Source organism: Accipiter gentilis, chromosome 11, assembly GCF_929443795.1.
Source record: "Accipiter gentilis chromosome 11, bAccGen1.1, whole genome shotgun sequence".
Taxonomy (NCBI): Eukaryota; Metazoa; Chordata; class Aves; order Accipitriformes; family Accipitridae; genus Astur; species Astur gentilis.
The window spans coordinates 13,606,204-13,624,529 of NC_064890.1; the positions used below are offsets into that span (position 1 = coordinate 13,606,204).

An 18,326-nucleotide genomic window follows, 5' to 3' on the forward strand; every position below is an offset into this window, starting at 1 on the left:
GTTTTCCGTTCCTTGCCAACTCTTTTCAAATCCTTCAATGCTTACATGTATTTTCAGTTCCAAATGGGAACCAATACTGGAGGCATCAAAATTTCAATGAACAAATATTCATCAAAATTGCTCTGAGTTTAAAAATACTTGCAAATCTACTTGGCTATTCTTTACTTTTAAACCACATGTAGTACCTTTTTTTTTTCATGTCAGGATTCTGGTATCAGAGTAAGATGCCTTGACAATTCTAGCATTACTCAAATGTGATCCATTATCATTAAAGCTTTAATTTCAACAAATATACCATTTCCCAGTTGGAAGTTTCTGGAAATACGATCCCAAGATTTCTAGTGCAGTATAGTTCCTCCAGTGTCTTTTTACCACTGTAGTTTATCACTTCACACATTTCACCTTGCAGCTGAAATCCTGAAATAATACGATGGATGGACGGACATTTTTAAAAGCAAAATGACCTATTATTGTGAATTCCAGCAACACTAAAACAGTGAAGCAATCAAAAAATAATTTAAAAAAAACATCATTTAAGAATAGCATCAATTAGATACCTTCATGGAAAATGATCTTGTGAAAGCAAAGTAGCTATTACACTCTTGTAACTCGGGAAGATCTATGACAAGGTTCAGTCTCAGATCCTGTCCAAGATGCCAGTACAAACCTCTAGGGTTTTGTTTAGGTTTGTTTTTTGTTAATACAGATTACGTGACCAAAAAGAGCAGCATACAACTGTCATTTCATATTTATTGGCTGAAACTGTCAAGAAGCAATCTGGAAAGGCAACTATTTTCTAAGTGGAAAGCAAATGAGCACATGTTGCAGATTTCTAATGTCATTCCACATGAACTGATTCTTTGTTCAGTGGTATTCAATAAGTGAAGACTTCTTTGCTTGGAAGACAATAGGCTACCATCATCCATCAAAAAGGTCTCTTACACAGGTCTTATGGATTATTAGATAAAAAAGGAACAAGGCAATATATATGCTTTAACAGAGCTAAAATTCAAATTTTCATCATCCAGAAGGTGGGAGGGGTGGGAAGGAAGATGTACTTTAGGGAACTTGGATAACAGCACACAGTTGCTAAAAACAATCAAAACTTTTTAATAACTAACTAAACATTCAAAAAGCTTAAAAGGAGCGAGTTCTATTGAACACAAAATTCTACTGAAAGCTACTGAAACACAACTGAGGAGACACGTAGTTCCAATATAAAGAACTCTTTCTAGAACACAAGAAAATAACACAGTATATGGAAATAGACACTGTATAAATCTTTAATGATAAGAAAAAGAAACACTAACCCATTATTTCAGGTTTTCTTTAAAGAAAAATATTTTCAACAATTCCCCTCAAATACTAGAAGAACAAATATTTTCCAGCAGGATTTCACAAATTAGAAAAGGAGTAAACAGCAAAAACCTCTCTGCAAAAGAAACTTTTAAGAGCTAAACAAAGAGGACAGCAAAGAGAAGATAATATTAAAAGGGGCTAAAAGAGAATGGGAATGAAAAGCTCTGTGCCCAGAATTTTAAGAAATTAGGACAACCACTCATTTGAAAAGTCACAACATAAACATGAACTATCATTACTGTTGCATTTCTTCCTCCAAAATATTATGTTATTCTTTAGACTACCTGAATATCCAGTGTCCATCAGAGTTAACATAGACAACATGGAATAAGCTACTTCAGACTGGGAAAAACAACCAACAAAAACTATTTCTCTGAAGATGCAAACTGCCTGCTGTTATGGAATGGGGTTGATTGTGTAGTCCTGCACTCAACCTTGAGCCACCTCTGGTATAGTAAACTAATATAATTTGCTAACTAAGCAATAAAAACAATTGCTCAGGAGTAGGTTAAGTTTTCTAGTGGATTAATGAAACAAACTGGCTCACCAGTTTGAGAAGCACCACAGCTTGGCACAAGAACACGCAGCTGGGAGGAATGAAGCAAGGAGAACACTCTCTTTTAGCAGCAACAAGTACTAAACAGGCTCTGACAATTTGTCTAACTGCACTGTGAGCAGTGTAAAATACAACTGACTTTTCCTGAACTAAATAGGCTTAATGATGAGTATCCTCACATAACTTACTGCCTTCCTACTGTAGGGTAAAAAGAAACAAAGCTTTAATAAATCAGTAAGAACTCAAAAACACAAAACAGATTCTTCAAAGCTGGAACAAGATAAACTCTTAAGATAAGGATCTTCTGTCAAGAGAAGCAAGACAGAGAAGACTTAAGAGACCATTTAGCCTAGTTTCAATTTCCAGAAAAAAAACAGTTAGCTGGATACTCCTGTCTTAACCACCTAGAAAATAAGATGGTAAAAGTTAATAAATATGGACATGTCAAAAAAACCCAATTAAGTCAAACTAACCTTTCCTTCTATGACAGCATACACTTTTTCAGAGGACCAGTACATACTTGAACATTTGATATTTGCATTATGCTCTTAAAACTGCTACAGAAACATGGTCTAGTAACAGCAAACAGTGGACACTTAATTTGTCTGTGTTCACATAACTACCAATATGAAAGGACCAATTTTGCGGCATGCAGCAAGGATCTTTCCTTTGAACACAATGTATGCTTATGAGACCTGTACATAACACAAAGCTGCAAGCCTACTACAGGAAAGGATCAAAACTAGCAAGATCTTTGATAAACTGGAAAAGAGATCTGAATACACAGGATATAATTCAATTTGAATAAAAGCAAAGAACTACACTCCCATACATATAATTAACTGCATAAAAATGAAAAGGGGAGTGACTCACTTAGCAGGAGCTGCTGCTACAGCAGATCACAAACTGCTCTGAAAAAGGCAGGAATAGATAAAGAGCAAAATTTGCAAGACGCTTAAGGCAATCTTCTCATACTCCTTGACAACAATACACAAAGCAGACATTGTCCATTTTCAGTACTGTATTTTAAGAGAAATAAGGATGACTGAAGAGAACGTAAGGGGAGAACAGCAAGACCAATAAGGATATAACATGTAATAGTGGACTGAAATAACTCAAATTACTTAACTGGGGGGGGGCGGGTTAGAGCTGTTAAGCAATCTTGAAATACAGAGAACACTGAAAGAAAAGCAGAAAAACTGTTTGCCTTGTTCACTAAAGATCAGAATAAAAGGACTAGCAGGAGGATTAAGATAAAAGGATGATCAAGAAAAAAAGATTTTTCAACAGATTTCTTTGAGAAGCGTGGAATCACCTAGAGATCTCCAGCAAACACATCAGACAAGCATTTGCCAGATATGTCTTAAAAATAGTCAATATTGTCTTGAAGCACAGGAATTGTTGGGCATTGCTCAGCACTTTCACCTGTACGAAGAAGCTGCCACTGGGACAAGACTGAAGCACAGTAAAAATGAATCTGCTAAGCATTGTTATGGTTAAACACCAAGTGTACACCTCGGGGTTTCAGCAAGGCAGTAAAAATTTACACTTGCCCAGCATGAAGACACAGTAATGGGTTCAAAACATTAAGGGTATTGCCTCAACAGCACTAAATAGTTTAACTGATGTGAGCTTCAAATAGGTGGCAAAAGTTTATTATTTACATTCTTTGAAATCCTGGTAAAAGCCTGACAAGTAAGATTCATAGCTATCAGGTAACTGATGCAGCTGTTGCCATCTACACAATGGAGCCCAGGGATGTACCTGAAGCAGACAATTTTCCACCACCAGAAAGAGTGACTTACTGGCTACAAGGATAGCCACACTAATTCCATTTTGCCCAATCATAGAAACAGTCTGGCTAAGCCTTACAGACAGTTCACAGAAATAGAGCTGTTCCACTAACCTAAAAAATTTTAAGAATTAAGGTGTATTTAAACACAGGCCCAAGCTAGGTGGTGAAAAACTCCCTAATTCCTCTCCCCAAAAAATTTAAAAGCTAATTCTGCTGAGACAGAACCAGTTCCAACAACAAACTCCTCCTGCCTGTGCCTGCTGTTTCACAAGTGAAACTATATTACTTCTGTCCGACACAGGTATATTAGGAAGCTGAGAGGAGTTCATTTTCAACTCCACAATTGTGAAAGCTAAGTAAATTTCTCGAGAGATGCAGACTTTCCAGGTAGACTTAGGAGTGCTCCAACAGTTTTGATCTCACCAACAGAATATACTGCAGAATCTGCATCTTACCACAGAACTCAGTGACTTGAAAATATGCATTACTTAAAGCAAAAAAAACCTTCATCTGCTGCAAAACAGGAGGTGGAAGATTGAGTAGATACTGAATCAACTTAAAAATTCTGATAAAATACTTTATAATACTCTCCATTTTAGGCTAAGATCACCCTTTCTTTTTTTTTAATACTTTTTAGATCTTTTTAAATACTTAACATTTGTCAGACTGATTACATGTGCTACAATGAGTTCTCAAAAAACAACCAAAGAAGCTCACGTACTAAAGTGAGCCTCAACTCAGCGTTTTAGTTAAAATTAGCAAAGCAATACCCAAGTTTCTTAAGGCTAAAAGGTTGAGATAGACTCAAAGCAGACTTAATAAAACTAAGTTCCTACTTAGACATGATAAAGTGATTCACATCTCAACCGTGCCTATACAACAAGAACTAGGCATTGCTCAGGCAGCTCAAGTCAACAAGGAACACAGCAGCACAGAGCTTTGGCAATGTAGGAACAGAAAACTACATGTAAAATTGCAAGTTATGCAATTGTTTAGTACCTTTTATAAAGGAAAATAGAAACAGAAAACTGAGAGGTAACTGATACTAATAAATCAGAAATTTACACACGGAAAAGAAAAATACAGCTGAAGGTTAAAAACCACAAAATTCACAGCTCAGATTCAAAAAGCTCCTGTCACATCCCTGGAGGATGAGCACTCTGACAGTGTCGCTATGACTACTAGACTCTCATACTCCTTCTTAGACATCTTTGATACTGGCCCCAGTCAGAAAGGAGAATACTAAGCTAACAAAACCTTTCAACTGTAGGAGATCACCCGAGTAAGACAAAAAAAGCAGCAATAATAAGACAAAAAATAATGAAATAATAAAGAAAAATAGAATCAATAGCTAGGCAACCAAGGTACTGGCTTAAATATTCCAGGAAAAAGCAATGCTGCGCAGAAGAAAATACGAGTAAGTCTGGTATACACCTGTATACATTATTTATGCACACCCACACCCTTTATGTTCGCAAAAAATACAAGGAGCCAAATGTGTTCTGTCAAGCAACCAAATGCTGACAAGTGATAAAATGCTACGAAAACTAACTGAAAAACTGAGATAAAACAAAGGAAAAGAAGATAACAGAACTAAACTTCCAGCCAAGTAAAATACAGGTTAGAAGACAGAGTATGAAGTTGACCAGTTGAATGCTGCAGTAATACAGTTTGGCTTTTTACCTACTGCATTCTCTCTCTGTTCCTCCTTCACTTACAGGAAAATGGCAAATTATGACCTCAACCCCAACAACCACAGGACTGATTTAACTGCAGATATTGATGATACCATTGCAATACCAAGTTAATCCATCCTTTCAGTAAAATAATTTCATTATAATTCACAAAAATAAAATTTGGGCTTTTCTTAACTATTTCTTCACGGCAGATATTAGCACACAACCATGCTTGCATTAATGCTGCCCAAGACAACAGGCTGGACTTAAAAGAACATACTTAAAAAGGCAGATCCAGCTTTTTTTATATAAAATTACTTAAGACAGAGCAGCTCTGGGTAGCTGCCCATAATATGTTCTGTGATTTTTACTATTAAAGTAATGATTCAGTTTACATACTAAAAAAAAGTAAATATATTTCATAGAATATTCATATTCCATGGCAGTGGATGTTTTCTTAATCAGCACCACAAATGTTCTCCTACAGCAACATTTTACTTCTGCATATCCTTGTAGATAACCCACACCTGAAATTTGTCAATAAATGCAAGTGTTCCATGCAATGTTTACATAGCCAAGGGGGGGAGCATGTTTTTCACCAAAACGATGACAATATAACTTATACTTCAACACTTCATAGCTGACTAAAAAGTGAAAAGTGAAGACTAAAACAGTTTAAAAGTGTTCCATACAACATCTAAATTCACAAACAGGGAGTTAAACAGGCAATTATGAGCTAAAGTTGATATAACAGGATTGAATTTCTTCATAAATTGTTTCAGAGTATCTGTATGGGCTTTACATAATACCCTCATCACCCAGGTGGCAATCTAAGGAACTTAGAAATTTTTTTTTACCCCCTGAACTTAAAAAAACCTGAAATATAAATAATTTATATGCAGAGGTAATATAAATTCTACAGCAAGTTAATAAATAGCAGAGGTGATGTTTAATCAGTAGCTGTTGTTAAGAGAGTGTACAGTCATTTCTTTCTGGAAAATTTACCAAAAAAAAGGATTCAAAAGCTGCCTGCCATTTTGCCACAACTTAAGAGCTTTCAAGAGAATACAACTAACTGTGGGGTAATGTGATGGGGTAAGTAAGTAGCTACATTAACCACCAGTAAGTACTCCTTTAAGGATAAATTTAGAAGCCTCAAACTACGAATGCAAATAATTAACTGTGCCCTAACACAGGTTTTATGTACAACATTCTTCTGATGTATTAAAGCGTATCAGTTTTATGAAGAACTTCATACAGATTAACTACAGTTCAGATGCCCAGATAGCCACAGCTGAATCATCTTAACCCTCCAAGATTCATAGTTAAGCTTTAGCTACAGAAACAAATCCAAAGAAACCTACACACACATGCATGCAAACATTTCCCCTCCCCCATAAAATCCAACTTTGTCTCAGTTAATAGGCTACTTATCTTTAACACTGCAGAACTTATTAAAGAATTCTCTTGTTTCTAGTCTTCTGCATCATCCACACAGCACAGCTAACAGTAACTGTATTCGAAAACGCCCATTCACAGTTGTTTGAAACCATTATATGACTTTAGAAAGTAAAATGTATAACCTCTTACCTGAGCATGAAAATTTGACATAGTCGTTGTCTCTATATCTTTCTTTCCCAAAATCTCCATTTTCACTGGTGAATTGGGAAAATTAAACGAAAAGTAGTCTAAAAAGTCAGGTAAATAAGTAGCTGCCCCATGAACAATACCCATTACATAGTAAGCTGCACAGTTTTCATTTTCACTAAAAACCAGACCCACAAACTCTTCTGCAAATCTCTCCATCTCCACAGGAGATAAGTGGGAGAGTTCATTACTGTAGGCATGGATAACTGATGCACCTCCATTAGGCTGGTGCTCAATATGAATCAGCTGTTTGAACTCCAATGTGTCCAACCTTTTGAGTTTATTTTGAACCCGTGGCTCCTTTAACGAGACAAATGGAAACTCACTGTTCTCTGGTATCTTGGACTCACAGTCCTTCTTGGGATCCATATTTTTCCCATTGAAATCCTTAAGATGATCATCTATGATGCCTTTGGCTTCCTGATCCTCAATATCGGAAACCAATCCTGAGCAGATGGTCTGAATGGATTTGCTGTACATTTTTGGACGCTTCCTCTTCTCATTCTCTTTATGTTTCTTTTTCTTTTTCTTCTTAACTTTTTTAATCTGTAGCTCTTCTGCATTGGTTTTTGGTTTCTCCTTCCCACCTGTTGAGAAAAAAAAAAACAATCTCTTAAGTATCTTCATACACAAAATACGTACTTAAAGATCAGAATTCAAAGTTACCAAAGCCCTCATCATGGCACACAAAGACCAGAGACCAATACCGAGGGTCACAATGTGTATCTTACTGAAAAATGAGTAGTAAGAGACACCTGCCATGTTCCCATTTTGACTGACAAAAGCTGGGGGGCGGGCACAGAAGAAATCACGATAAAAAACAAGTTTCCCAAGACTGCTTTCATGATGAGTCACAAACCTTAATCATACCATTTAACTGGTCATCAGCAATTATTATACCAGAAAGTTCAGAGACATTATATGACAGCCGTGAACAAACATTGCCAAACAAGGGATTTACAAATGGTCAAGGAGTATCAACCATCATCAGCAAGCCGTTCACAAGATGCCACTGCCAGAACCTACCTTGTCAGATGGCTTTACATGATCATTCTTCCAGAACTAAATAAACTTTGTCAAAATACATGTGGAAACATCTAAAAACTGACCCCACACTTCTTAAAAAAAAAATCATTTAAACAAAACAAACAAAAAGCAAACAAATCCAACCAACCACCAAAAACCAAGACCTCCCAAAACAGAAACTAGATTCAAGTTTATATAACACACAAGCTGAACTAAAAACAAACTGTAATGGCCTAAAGCCAAAAAGTACTCATTTGGGGATAACATGTTCAACTGATTCCCAAGGCAAACATTCTCCCTTGTTTTAAAGTGTTTTTCGTTGAGTGCTTTTGGGGGGTTTTTTGCAAGTAATAAACACAGTAGCAAAAAAAACCTCCTGTCACTACACTGCCCTCAAATCTAGCAGTTGAAATCACTTCACGAGTTGATAAATCAAATTACTGGGCATGTTACAGCACAAAATTATATTCACAAGCAATTCAAGATCAGCAGGTTCAGACACTGAAATTTAGAAGTTCAGTCCTGCAATGAAATACATGCTTTCTAAGTAATCTCAAATTCACAAGAGTTGTTAGCCAGTCTCTATTACTGTGCTGTAGTATATTCTCAGCTCACAATCAGCAGCCCAAGTAATTCACAAGAGTCCTTAAGAAAAAAAAGGAAGAAAACGAAAATAAAGATCACAACTGTTGGTGTGTGGAATCACACATTCTTGCTGATAATTAAGAGGTTTGGATATGGAAGGTGCACATACTGGAAAGGAGAACAAGCAATTAAGACACTTGCCTCTAAGCCTCTTGAGGTTTGTGACAGCAGCTGGGGATTTCTGAAGTGGAGGCAGGCGAGCTAGTTATCTCTCTAGCTTCTATTTTCTTGTCTTGCAGGGGGGAAGAAGTGCCCTGAGGTTACTCATTTCTTACTTAGCCCAAACAAGGAAGTGGGCTCTAGGATTTCTTAACCTAATCCACACAGTTAAGAGCTACAAAGACCCCCTTCACTCTAAATCAGATTTAACACAGCATACTCTGAGCACAATTTCACTTTTAGCTAACCAAATTCAGCTGCCAAAAGGCACAATATCCTCATGAAAATCCGTCCTTTCATTAGGCTAAGTTTAATGTAAAACCAGCATGGGCCTCTGCAACAGGACTGCTTCATCTGGTAAACTCAATACTTGCCACTTCTTTGTTAACATCTTCATTCTGCCACAAGAGTCTTTAAATCTAGTGGGCATGGAAAGACCAGAAAGAGCAGCACTATGTGTACAGCCAATTACCTCAACTTTAGAGGAGTCCTGAAAATAGTTCGTTGAGGGTGCCAGGATACTAGAGTGAAATGTCATCACCTGACAAAAGTCACCTACTGCTCACATTCTGGGGTATTGTAATAGTGTCATTACAGCACCAGTTCCATTAGGGGGGAATAAAAACAAAGAAATGGTTTTAGGACAGTGGGAAGTTCCACATTGCAGGCTTAGAAATCTCAATCCAAACCTCAAAATACAGACTACAGAACAGACATTTCCTCCCCTCCCCTGCCGCCTGCAGGAATACACAACTAGAAAACATCCAAGAACCTGCAAGTATTTCAATGTCTTAAAAATGCTTTAACTTAACAATTAAAAATTGTTCCACTCCAAACATGAAGACTTGTTGCTATACTGATCAAACATTTCCAGATATTATATTAGTTTGAATATGGAAAATACGGAATTATAGCACAGAATGCCGCAGCAAGGTGAGGTGGGGAAGCAGGGGTTACCTGTCCACTCACTTTTTCTCAAATGGAGCTCATATTTTTGTAGGGACTAGGCACTCAGATCTGGGACTTCATCCATGGCAGGGAAAGGATGGAAATTTATATTCATTGGGGTACAATCAGCAATAATATAAATGGCAACAAATACAACAACTTCCAAGTTTAAAGCAAGAAGCTGTTTGCTATAGCAAGAGCCAAATTGCTCTCATATTTCAGCATCTCTATAATCACCAAAGAAAACCTTAAGACAACTGTAGATCAGCATCTACGTGTCCTTGCTGAACATCCAGCTATTAAATTACATTCCATTATTACCAGTTAAAATGTAAAAGTACTTACATAAAAGAAGGGTATGAATCTGTATCTGTGCAAAACTACCTCAAAAATTGTTGACTCCTGTTTCTACAGTACAAGAAGGAAGATTATCCGATTTCTCCTTTCAATCTGTCTCATCCCCTGCCTTTGATTATATCTTCCTAAAAGTTTTACTAACAATCAATTTAATTCAACCTCTCCTGTAATATGTGGTGGCTTGTTTTTTAATCCATCACTTAATGTATTTCACAGATGCAGCTATGCAAAAAAAAAACCCCACCCACCCACCAGTTTTAAGATTACAAAACTGCTAAACTACAGAACAGGCTTCCTAGAGAGGTGATCAATGCCCCAAGCCTGTCAGTGTTTTAAGAGGCATTTGGAAAATGCCCTTAACAACATGCTTTAACTTTTAGTCAGCCCTGAAGTGGTCAGGCTGTTGGACTAGATGATCCTTGTGGTCCCTTCCAACTGAAAGAGTCTAGTCTATTCTAATCATCAGTAAACAGCACTCAGAAGAACAAAGCTATGGTCTCAAAAGCAGTGGTGTTTTTAAGACAGAAACAACAAAAAAATCCCCAATGTAACATACACAATTAAAATCAGATAGATGGAATGTAAATCAGTGTCAAATTATGTGAAGTTCACATAAACATATTAAAAGATGTTTGCACTCAAAACTGATTGTAAAATATGTTTTAGTTAAGTTGGTATACACCTACGTAAGTACTCAAAACCTTCTTAAGAGGAATCACACTATGACATTTTAAAAGTGAAGAACATTTATCTTTCTCTGTGTTTGTTTTCACACTGTCTCCATGAAACCTTCAGAAAGGGAAAAAAGCTCTCAACCACAGGATAAAAATAATTCTTTTTCTGGTATCCAGCACAATCATCCTTCTAGCCAAAAGACATTTTCTGTTCAGCTTTAAATACAAATATTTTAGTATCATAGACTCTTTTTACCTTTGATGACAGACTAAAAGCGTTATGCCATTTACACATGCAACAACTATTAAAGTGCATCAGTACACACTTTCCCAAATAATGAGAAGTTGCAAAAGTGGTATGCACAATTTGGAACCAAATGAATATTTGCTAGCAGCCTTTCATCTCTGAACACAACTCTCTTCCACAAAACTTTTTGGATCTCTATATAACAAAAAGGATAGAGCTGAGGCCATTTTTAATTCTGAAACACCAGGAAATCAAGAGAGCAACCATCACTAAAAGAACAAAAGGCTGTAGAACAAAAAATGACCAGAAGATCTACGGTGGGAAGTAGCAGAGACCCCTGAAGTCCTACTTGCAACTGGGAACAGAAAAATCAAGATTGGGAGTGTCTATCCTTGGGAGACAAAATATGAATCCCTTCAAGGGTCTGAGCTACTGATGCCACTAGAGAGGAAAAAAGCCTTAAACCACAGAAATCAGAAGAAAGGGGATTCCAAATGGGATCTTTTCAAAACATTATGAGAATTAAAGACTTAAAAATTTACACACCAACAAGAGTAAAACTTAGTTCTCTAAAAGCAATTCAAGCAGAAATTGAAAGACGACATGACTTCAAAAACTGATTAGTTGTTTTGAGCCTTTTTCAAATTCACATAAGCTTATGCTACTGCATACACAAAACAAATTCTGTCAAGAACTCTACTTCATTTTCATACTGGCAGCAAATGACGTACTTAAGAAAAGTTATTTTTAGATACTTCAGGCACCATATTTCATAGAGAATTTATATTTTAATTTTATATTTATATTCTAATATTAAATTGAATATGAAAAACTAGAAAAATTTTAAATTAATAATTATTTGTTCAGCCTTCAAATGCAGACACATGATATAGCTGAGCAATCTAAGTGCTCATTGCCACAGATGGGTAGAGTCCAACTCCCCACTCTCCTCTGCCACTGCTCCTAGCACACAGTCCTACACCATTCCTGGTACTGACTGATGCTCATCTGACTGCACAGTAAATTGACTTAACGGCTTCGCAGAAAGCTATTCACTTTGCTGCTAGATTAGTGAACAGAATTGGTTCACAGCATTGCCAGACAGGAACTAGAGCATGGAGACCACCCATAGCAGGCAGTGAAGAGTAGCAGAACCCACCCCTCATCAGTGGCAGCAGACCACTTGATCTGCTTGGCTACGCTGCCCACCACACCTTCACCTCTCCACCCCAAGCACTGAACAAGGCTGAACTTTTAAGGATAAAAAAAAATTCCCCTGCACGCAAAACACTACCTTAACACATACATGAGATAAGACCAAGTTTCTAGCAAACCTTAATAGAAACCTTCCCGACCCAAAACCTTGGACTTTTAAATTTAATGTCAGTTATATAATTTACCTTTTTAAAGGTAACATTCTAGTACATTTAACTGCAATATGGATCAGACTACAATTTCTTCCCTCTGTCCTTTATTAGAGTGAGTGTGTGGGTGGTGCTGTACAGTGCTTGTTCCCATCATGATGTTTGACATCCCATATGCCCAACTTTATAATATTCATGTTCAATTATTTTAGCATACAGATGAAGTTTTCCTGAGGAACACAAACACAAAACAGAAAATTGACTTCTAGAAGTAGTGTTTCTCAGCAAAGCTTGAATAGTTTCACAGAACGGAAGAGGTGGCACATTTCTAGCTTAAGGCTTCTGCTCTGCTGAATTTCAAAGATCCACTGTGAAGTAGGTGTTTAAAGCTGCTCAGAAGTTGCAAAGACTCCAATAGCAAAAGGAATTAGTTTGCTGAAATACTGGGATTGCTATCAGCAATGCTCAATAAAGTACCTTTATCTTATTCTTCTTTTGCAGTAGCTGTAGAGAGGAACAGAAACACTCAGTCACTCCTCTGCTGCATATATCAAAATACTTTAAAGCAAAACGTGCTGCTTCTTCCAAAACCAATACTGCTGCTTCGACACTTGGCTAACGGACACCAAAAAAGAATAGCTGCCTTCAATGTCTCCCTAGGGCAGTAATCAAGTTGCCTCACAGCAGACATACAGAATGTGGTGAAAACATAACCAAGCAATCCAAAAGACTAAATAAAAACTGAAACACCGTAAGACTAAGATATCCAAACTAGCTTTGTTTTAAGCAATATTTGGCGGCAGCAGCAGTGTAGTGCTTGATGCAATTTAGCTTACTTTACCTCTCAAGTAGTTACTGTTGAGGCACACACTCACAACTCAAAACCTTCAAGACGGGTTTTTCAGTCTTCACCAGCAATCACAATAAAGGTGTGTACATACATACAACTGCTGGAATCTAATTTCAGCCAAGACAGTAGCCATTTTGAAGTGCATGGCACATGCCTCTGTTCTGAGACACATTTAGACAAGCACAGCTACTGAAACATCTATAAACAAAACAAGAAGCTTTTCCACTGCACGATTCAGAAACACAAGACAGAAGTAAGAATTTTCACTTTAACTAAAATACTTTGAGTCAGAGAAATGCTTTGGGACTCCAAGAATGATGAATAACAGGGGTGGAGGGTGGGGAGAAAAACCTTCGGCACCTACAGACATGTACAGGAACTTTCCCCTTGATCTGATGTTAAAAAGCAGACTGAGCTCACACTCTACTGGAGCGTAAAAGACCAAAGAACAGCAAAATTTTAATTTTGCTTCTGCTCTTGTTTAGCTAGAAATATCTGCACGAGGATGGAGTTATAAAACTTGCACTGTATTTTTAAATAAATTAGAATAGAAATGTATGTTCATTCTGTTCATGCACGCCCAGTCAGCAATAACAGAACTAACTCTAAACAACCTTTAAACATTTTCTAGGCAAGTCAGGCCTTACATACCACAAATACTTCTGCCACTGCATATACCTACATAATAGGCAGATCTTTCAAGGTAACGGTAAATTTATTTCTTGTGGTGCCACAATATCCCTGTCACTCACAGCACAGGACCCACTTGCAGCACAGGACCTATTACTAAAGACTGAGATTTAGAACTGTTTGAATTTTATGCAAATAAGCCAATGCTCTGTTATTATTAGATGATACGTACTTGTAATTTAAATTGCTGCTAGACAGCCCGAACTCTGGTAACTACAGGTTCCTTCCAAGCGTGAGTTTTTTTAAGAAAACTCAGAAATTACCTGAAGTTTATCTTATGTTGTGTTTTGTCCATGAGATCATTCGATCTCAAATTTTACGTAACCAGAGAACACAAAGCTTTTACTTCATTCAGTTGTCTCACCTAGAGCAGCGTTTCTCAACTTTGAGATCACAGCCCCCAAAATTATAGGGTGGGAACTTCAGAAGCTTAAAAAAAAAACCACCAAAAAACACGTGAATAACAACACTAAATTGTTCTGTTCCCACAGTTTTCTAGCTCACAGCTAGTACCAGGAAAGGACAAACATTTTTAACTGCAGCCAGTAATTAAAGTCAGTTTTTACTTCCTCACATTAGGAGACCTCAGTCACCAAAAATTTAACAGAGCTGAGGAACACTTGGTCAGGGGTAGGAGCACAGAGGAAAGAACATCAATGCAGAAGAGCCTAAACAGGGACCACACTTCCTAGATTTTTCAAGTGAACAGAAGGACTGGAACACAAGCATCTTACTCCTTGTTCTATGGCACACGAAAAGTCACAGCAATCATCAGTCAGCTGCAGGCATACTACTTGTTCTGCAGTGAGAGATCAGCCTGGCTATTCCTGTCATCAGCTACAAAACATTTAAGTCTTTGGCTTGGTCCTGTACCAACTGTCTCCTACTGCAATACTGCGAGACGTTCTACCTAGTACTCTCCAGTAAGGGGATAGGTAAGAAGTAACCTTCAATTAATGATCTGCACTTTCTTCCCATAGTCCCACACGGCCAGACAGATGACTCAAGCATTTTCTAACATTCTCACTGCAATTCAGACTAAAGCACTGACATATTAGAAATTTAGGATGACTCACCTCTGCTACAGCTCTTCAGGCTGAGTCTTTGAATAGTCAACACAGAAATCCCAGTTCAAACCACAGGAGTGTCCCCATTGATCTTCCAAGGAGTTTAAAGTTCATAACCACAAACAACTAAAAAAAAAGCTTAGAACAGGAACAGCAAAGACTCCATTCACCAACCAGTAAATAATAAAATATGCAGTCGCAGAGAACACAAGTGTTCTTGGAGGCACTGCCACTTATAGTAAGGGGGGAAAAAAGGGGGGCAAAAAAGCAGCTACCCAGCACAAGAAAAACCATGAGAAGCCTTTTAGAGCCTAAAAAACCCTCAAGTTTGTACCAGCCACATAGTTAAATAAGTGACAGGATTTTATATTTTGATTTTATGTATTATAAACTTATTTTTATATATTTTTCAATAAATATAATTTTATATAATAATTTGATGAGTTAATGAAAAAACATACAAGCAAATAGTTCAAAAGGATCAGAACAACTGACTTCCTAATAGAGTTCAAATATGCGCATGGAATTCTGAACAGACACAAAATGCACATAGTGACTCTGCAAATAAGGAGGATGAGCAAGATCAAATGCTGATAGGTTGAAAAGCTAACAGACCATATGCTGAAAACAAACATAACTTCAAGGTGTCTCAGTACACAGCCCAGGAAACAAACCAAACAGCAGGAGTACAACTGAACTCACGGCTATCTTGTTCTATTTATAGGCTTGAAGCTTGACTATTAAACATCAGAAGAGTCAAGCCTAAAAAACCATCAAATAATCTTACTTTATGTTATCTCGGCCCTCCTGGAAGTTGAATAATAACAACCACCTTGAGAACAGCTACTCAAGATTTTCAGAAAGCGACACTTATAGGCATACAAACACAGGATGTGATAAAAATTGCTATGAGGATAGACATTTACTTTTACCATGTTTATCCCATTAAGGTTAACTGTCTCTTACACATCAGAGCCACACAGGAAGATCCTAACATGCTGCCTCCTATACCTTTTCCAACAACTGCACTTATGATGAAAGTTTCAATGGGATGTTGTAAGATAAGCAGAGATTTATGAAGTGATGAATAAAAAATATAAAGCTCTAAAACATTTTCAGTTAATTCTTCTACAACAAACAGTGTGAAAATATAAAGTCTTCAAACAGTCTACAGAGTCTGGTCACCTGAGTTACCACATTAAATATATATACATAAAATTACAGATTAACTATTTTAAGGACTTTTTTAAAGTACTTAAAAAAGGAGCAACCTATTATTCCTTCCATACTTCTAAATCTCTCTATTCTTCAATTAAGTCAACATCCAAAACAAAAACCGTAACAGAAATGCCACCTAGACTGAAAGCAAGGATAGAAACTTGGTGGAGAGGGAAGGTGCAACAGAAGATTTCTGTTCAAAATTATGGGTCTGCATATAAGAATGAGAATCCTTAAGAGGAATCATGCAAGACAAATTTTTTGTGCGGTTCCACGTGTCTGGATCTTAAAGTACACTATGAGGTGAAAAAGTGCCAATTTAATCATCTTAATTCAATGAAGCCTTCCACTTCAAGCAGCAAAGGCAGCAAACACGCTCCTCTAGCAGCATTTTTCACCTGCTATGGAAGAACTTGAAAGACTATAGAGTAACCCACATAGAAGCAGACCTCTTCTCTGAATGGACCATCAGAGTATTTTAATTAATCTGTGGCACTGAAATTATAAACTGAAACCCACTTCACATTAACAATAAAATCACCAGGTGAAGAAAAATATTTTATGTGCACCCAGCCTAGCGACTTACCCAAAGACATTTACTAGCTGAAGGTAGAAACACTGTTCTCAAAGGAAGAGTTCCTATAAATATGACAGCATTGCAATTCTCTCTGAAGTCTTATCTTTTAATTCCTTGTCTTCAAAATAAAGTAATTAAAAAAATACAGTTACTTCCACAGTTTTCAACATAAAAAGAAATTCCAAATAATACACGTGCATTTGTTACACAGAGCCTGTCATAATTTGTACTTACAGCCTTCAGATCAGTATTTCAGATCTCTTTCAACAACAACAACAAAAAAATCGTATGGAAACCTTTTAACCTGCATAGATTTTGTAGGCAGTGGTAGAAAAAGACTTTACTTCCGCTTTTCACTGATGTACCAAAAGTCTTTGCTTCAAGGTCCAGACCCCCACTTCCAATAAGACACCCTTCAAAGCTATTACAGCACAACTCTCTCTCCACCTGCTCCATCCTAAAGCAGCAAGCACTGACAGTGTCTCACGCTGCCTGGACAACAGTAGAGACTAATCAAGCCCAGCACTGTTGGCTCCTTTTAGGTTCTCAAAGATTTGCGTAGCCAACTAAATGCACTAGCTGAACAGAAGGAGTAATGGAGGGTAGAAATGAATCAGTCACGTAAAGGGATGAGAAGGTACCAAGAGCAAGCAGCAACAAAGACATCTCCAGAAAACTTGGAAAAGTGATCCACCAGCTACACAAAAGGTAAGCAAATGATTTAATGCATTCTTTCTAAAAAAACATTTTGAGGCCCACTAGAAATTAGAAGAGCTCTGCTCTCAGTTGATCTCATCACACATACCCTACCTGTATTTTACATCTCTATTTCACCCTCTACTCATATATTTTATTGGTAAAAGTCAATAACTCTGTGCCTAAGGACTGTGAAGCAAAATCAGTATTACAGGCAAATCAGTGTGGTGAGCTGTGTGCCCTGCACTCTTACCTCAGTCTTCACCATCCCCTCAATGTCCCATAAATTAAAATGCACTGCGTACAAATCCTTCAACATTTTCTCTTAAGACACACAAAGACAAAATATGGCAGGTAGGAAAAAGCATGCAGTATGACTCAGAGGTAGGTTCCGTCTTAAATATACCAATTTTGTAATTACTTCTGTGAAAAAAAAGCCATAAAAGAATTTTTAAATGTTCATAAGAATGTACAATTAAATGTAATTTCTCCTAGAAGACTAAAAAAAAAGCTTTAGAAAACAATTTGTACTTATAGATGTTCATACCAGCACAATAAAGATGTCCATTCTCCCTTCTTCCCTGCATTTTGACATTCCATAAACCAAGGCACTTAATCTTGCAGAAACACACACGAAGAATTTATCCTACTGCATTTTTATAAATTGCTATGCTCCAATACAAATAATGAGAAAAATAGGACTGACTTTTTCTTTTTAAAGGGAAAACACAAATGCGACTGTTTAAAAATAAACCTATTAATCCTTTTTCTTTTT

General features: G+C 37.0%; 1 protein-coding gene across 3 annotated transcripts in view; it reads right to left on the reverse strand.

Annotated features, from left to right (window-relative positions):
- RSBN1L (round spermatid basic protein 1 like) overlaps positions 1 to 18,326 on the reverse strand; it is a 55,728-nt gene that overhangs the window by 19,873 nt on the left and 17,529 nt on the right. For 2 of the 3 annotated variants that reach the window (XM_049813588.1, XM_049813587.1), the window contains one exon: positions 6,977 to 7,620. In XM_049813588.1, the coding sequence (XP_049669545.1) occupies positions 6,977 to 7,620 (644 nt within the window). The remainder of the gene's footprint in view (positions 1 to 6,976; positions 7,621 to 18,326) is intronic. The other variant, XM_049813589.1, reaches the window with a different exon arrangement.